The 5542-nt window shown below is 31.7% G+C and overlaps 1 protein-coding gene across 1 annotated transcript in view; it reads right to left on the reverse strand.

Moving 5' to 3' along the window:
• The window catches only part of LOC106472796 (GATA zinc finger domain-containing protein 14-like), a 24259-nt gene that overhangs the window by 8000 nt on the left and 10717 nt on the right, over positions 1–5542 (reverse strand). The window contains exons 6-9 of the mRNA XM_022401341.1: positions 4940–5027; positions 4193–4234; positions 2745–2848; positions 1045–1424 (exon numbers count right to left, since the gene is read on the reverse strand). Of these exons, the coding sequence (XP_022257049.1) occupies positions 1045–1424; positions 2745–2848; positions 4193–4234; positions 4940–5027 (614 nt within the window). The remainder of the gene's footprint in view (positions 1–1044; positions 1425–2744; positions 2849–4192; positions 4235–4939; positions 5028–5542) is intronic.

The following is a 5542-nucleotide window of genomic DNA, read 5'->3' on the forward strand; positions in this document are numbered from 1 at the left end:
TAGAATGGATACTAACAGTATCTTTTACTGACAATCCATTAGAATGGATACTAACAGTATCTTTTACTGACAATCCATTAGAATGGATACTAACAGTATCTTTACTGACAATCCATTTGAATGGATACTAACAGTATCCTTTACTGACAATCCATTAGAATGGATACTAACAGTATCTTTTACTGACAATCCATTAGAATGGATACTAACAGTATCTTTTACTGACAATCCATTAGAATGGATACTAACAGTATTTTTTATTGATAATCCATTAGAATGGATACTAACAGTATCTTTTACTGACAATCCACTAGAATGGATACTAACAGTATCTTTTACTGACAATCCACTAGAATGGATACTAACAGTATCTTTTACTGACAATCCATTAGAATGGATACTAACAGTATCTTTTATTGAGAATCCATTAGAATGGATACTAACAGTATCTTTTATTGAGAATCCATTAGAATGGATACTAATAGTATCTTTTATTGAGAATCCATTAGAATGGATACTAATAGTATCTTTTATTGAGAATCCATTAGAATGGATACTAACAGTATCTTTTATTGACCAATCCATTAGAATGGATACTAACAGTATCTTTTACTGATGATCCATTAGAATGGATTAAAATTCTGGATATGTTTATGGTTGTTTCAACTTAAAATTTTATTTTTAAAACATTTGATTAGTGAACTTAAGAATGATTTCAATTCAAATTTCTAATTAATATTTCAACAATTACCTAACAAAATGTTATTAATTAGATGAAGGTAAAAAAATCACAATAAAAATAACTTACTTTCAGTTACTGCTAATGTTATTTGATGAAAACTAAAATTTCACTAACCAACTGTTTACTGTGATATGAAGCACGTGTGTGTGTACATATATCAGTAACCATGACAACTGTATTCATGTGCTATACATAAAATATGTGGAACAACAACTTTGCTTTTCAAAAAATAGTAAAAACAAACATACCGAGATGGAATGTCCAGAAACAGCTCATAGGAATAGTAAAAACAAACAAATTACCTGGGGCAATTAAGACTGGTCTGTAGGGACATAGCACTTCCACCTTCGGAGCTGACAGTCTCATAGTCCGAGCATGTTGAGGGAGAGCCAGAGCTGTGCAGTTTGGAGAGTTTCCGAGCAACTGGGGAAGTTTTCACCTGACTTAAGATGTGTGCTTTGTGTTGTTCATTGAATGTCTGTACCAATATTCTTCTGCCACCTGGAATTTGGAAAGGACTTCTCGGTAGGGATACGCTACAACGTCTTCTCTGCTCCTGAGTAGGTTGCCGATACTTAGTTGGACTCGATGGGGCAGAACAAGGGCTTTTTGGTACACCAGCCGAAGATAAAGAGTGTCGAAGTGAAGAAGAAGAACTTGGTGTTGACGGACTTCTTGAAACCTGTGAAAATAAGTGAAATATTTATTGTTGTTGTTTTTCATATTGAAACAATACACAACTCTTTTGAATTTTAGTGTTGTAAAGAAACTTTTATTTTTGTAGTAAAATTAGTTGTATTGGCTTCAATACAAGTTTGTTTGAGGAAATATTTTTTGACTTCCTATTTGAATTTAATGGAGGCCTTCAAAAAAAACGACTTCAGATGTCAACTTTGGTAATTTGTTGGTTAAGAGTCCTGATTATCATTCTTCTAGTGGTTACCAAGTAACTTAATGTATGAAACTGATCTTTATTCATGTTTGACGTCTGATGACTCCTCCAGTTTCAGATTTATGTAATTCTAGAATATATATGGATGAAACTGATCTTTAAGTATGACTCCTCCAGTTTCAGATTTATGTAATTCTAGAACATATATGGATGAAACTGATCTTTAAGAATGATTCCTCCAGTTTCAGATTTATGTAATTCCAGAATATATATATATATGAATGAAACTGATCTTTAAGTATGACATCTGATGACTCCTCCAGTTTCAGATTTATGCAATTCCTTTGCTGATAATGCATTTCTCAAAAAAATAAACAAATAAAGTTTGAAAGATTAAAACAGAGCACTAAACCAGCAATCAGACAAATCTTAAATAAAACTGTAGTACATTTGACTCGTGACAAACTTTCAAAGTAAACATAGATACCTTAACCTTGTGAGAACTGAACAGTTATCAGAACTAAGATTATGAAAAGCAAACATAGATACCTTAACCTTGTGAGAACTGAACAGTTATCAGAACTGAGATTATGAAAAGCAAACATAGAAACCTTAACCTTGTGAGAACTGAACAGTTATCAGAACTGAGATTATGAAAAGCAAACACAGATACCTTAACCTTGTGAGAACTGAACAGTTATTAGATCTGAGATTATGAAAAGCAAACACAGTTCTCGTTCATGAAAACTGTGGGCAATTAAAGTAGGAACTTAAAAACAAGGTAAAAAAGGTAAATAAAACAAATATGCTAATTAAGTAAAACCAAACAACTGTACGCCTACCAATCCACATTTTCAACATTCCCAATTTGTCCTCAAGTAAAAAGTATATCTCCTAAAAACGCATGGATTATCAGGTTTTTAGTTTTCTGATTTAGCCAATTTTTAATCCAAAGTGATTTGATAGTGGAACAAAATTATTTCCATCCTAAAATTCACATTTTACAAGCTGTTTACAAACATGTATAGAGGGATACTGGAAAAGCCTATTTCTTTCTATATATTTAAAGTTATTAATGACACCAAGCACATGTAGCAGATCAATACTCACTGAATATTCTTTGTTTAACAAATTCTTCTTTTCATTAGGCTTAGTTTGAAGCTGGGAATTAACACCACACAAATCATTTTCGTCACTCAAGAAACTTTTATCACCTGTTGGAAAGTAAACAGTGATGGAGTAAATTCACCAGTCATGCATGCTTGTTATAGAAGAATGTAGTTATTTATGAGAAATAATTACAATTTACAAAATTTTAATACCCTATACAATTGTATCTTAGTTTCACTGATTTAGTATATCTCATTAAGACAATCATATCACACAAAACCTAACTAACTATATATTATGATATGTGCTAAAAAGAAGCAATATCAGCCATATAAAACAAGAAAAAACTTTTCAAAAAAGGAAGTAAACGGATGGATGGCTAATACCAATCCTTCAAAAACAACCCAAGCAAGATAGTAGGGATGACATTTGCATCACCCCTACATAATAGCACAGGTACACAGTGTAGTAGAATGTTAACAGACAAAAATAGGGTAAAACTTAATTGTGACTGAATAATTAAAAAAAGATTACGTCATAAGGAAGAATAGTGTGAATTTAACACAGCATATCCAAATCTTAGATGAAAAAGGTGGTACACGTCTGTTTTGTAGCTACGTTGTTTCTATTTTCTTTTTGCTTTCATTTTCTGCATAATATTACAGTTATATATTGCTATATGTTAATTCTTGCCTGTGCTATTACGTAGGGATGGTGCAAGTGCCATCCCCTATCTTGTTTCCATTGTTTTTGAAGGATTGATATTAGCCACCCCTACATTTACTTCCTTTTTTGAAAAGTTTTTTTTCTTTACTTGTTTGCAGTGTTTCAGTATACATAAGAAGGTTTTATTTATAACCACGTGAGGTTCCCAGTGGAATATTTATTGTTTATCTACTATTGGATGGTAATTCCTATTTCATCCTGTACTCAAGCTTTGTAAAGGAACATCAAATTTCTGTAAGAAAGCTAACTTCAAGGGGTAATGATAACTTTGTTTACACTACAATCATGATTTCTTTTTTTTAATTACTACTAGTTATTAACAATGCTTGTAAACATGGATACTCCGTTTGCAACTATGTCACCTCAGTGAAATTAGTTGACACCATTGGTTTGGTTATGAGTTATGTAATAAAAAAGAAGCAGAAGAAATGAAGAAGAACAGGAAATTCAAATTGTTTGCTATGATATTTACAGACATTCTCAGAATTTGTGACTTAGTCATTACATAAATACTGTTATAAAAGAAAACAATGTAGAGTATCGTAAAGTTCCGAAGACGTATTGAAGAGATATTTTAAAATACCGTTTCGATGAAAAATCCAAGCCATCCCTACATAGGCAGTGCTACCGCCTGACTGATAAGAACATTTTGATAAGGTTTCTAAAAGTGTTACAGAGATTGGGCCAATAATAATACAGTATTAAACCAGTTGATATCTCACCATTTTCATCAGTAGAATGACTCATACTGTCTTCACTTGGTTCTAGAACAAAACAAACTGTGTCAGTCAAACACGAAACGTTAGATAAACTTCCTAATAACTCAATGCTGCACCATTATTTCAATCTAGAAGTCACTATTAACAAATATCCAAAGATGCTTAACTACAAAGTACTATTAAGAACTATCCAAAGATGCTTAACTACAAAGTACTATTAAGAACTATCCAAAGATGCTTAATCACAAAGTACTATTAAGAACTATCCAAAGATGCTTAATCACAAAGTACTATTACGAATTATCGAAAAATGCTTAATCACAAAGCACTATTAAGAACTATCAAACAATGTTTAATGACAAAGTACTATTAACAACTATCAAACAATGTTTTATGACAAGGTACTATAAAGAACTGTCAAACAATGTTTAATGACAAAGTACTATTAACAACTATCAAACACATGGCAAAAGTACATTCTATAACGTGTCCATCTGTTTACTAGAAGGAAAAAGTAGATAAAATGTTTATCCACAAATTAATAATCATTCTAAATATTATCAAAGTAAAAAAATACCTTCTTTTCTAGTGGATGAGACTTTAGAGGATTTTATTATCATTTCACTGTCATAAGAAGATCAAGAGAAATAACTGATAATTCTAGATAACAAAATAACCATCAATTCACAAATACAAACAGAAATCTTAGTGATTTTGTACTCTGCCAAATCATTTTGTTTAGTGTCTTACCTCCATCAGATGATGGTTTTCTCTGGTTGGCTTTCATGATTTCTGTTTGTTTCTTCAGTGTCGATAACTTTTGTTCCAAGTCTTTAAGCTGAAGAAATAAGGGAAATTGGTATAGTGTTAATGCAGAAAAGTGAAAAAAAACAACAAAAGCAGGCATAGCAAAAACATTGTAAACATAGGTAATAAGCAATAAAATATATACAGTGTAAACATTATCGTGTGTATAGTAATATGCAACAGTTTGTTTGCTCTATTGATATCAAAGCTTATCATACCTTAATCAGGTATATACCACACTCGGTATAAAAACCTTAAGCAGGTATATACCGCACTCGGTATAAATACTTTAAGCATCTATATACCGCACTCGGTATAAATACCTTAAGCATCTATATACCGCACTCGGTATAAATACCTTAAGCAGGTATATACCACACTCGGTATAAATACCTTAAGCAGGTATATACCACACTCGGTATTTACACCTTAAGCATCTATATACCACACTCGGTATTTACACCTTAAGCAGGTATATACCACACTCGGTATAAATACCTTAAACAGGTATATACCACACTCGGTATAAATACCTTAAACAGGTAT

The sequence above is a fragment of the Limulus polyphemus genome, unplaced genomic scaffold (assembly GCF_000517525.1).
Source record: "Limulus polyphemus unplaced genomic scaffold, Limulus_polyphemus-2.1.2 Scaffold5619, whole genome shotgun sequence".
In the NCBI taxonomy this organism is placed as follows: Eukaryota; Metazoa; Arthropoda; class Merostomata; order Xiphosura; family Limulidae; genus Limulus; species Limulus polyphemus.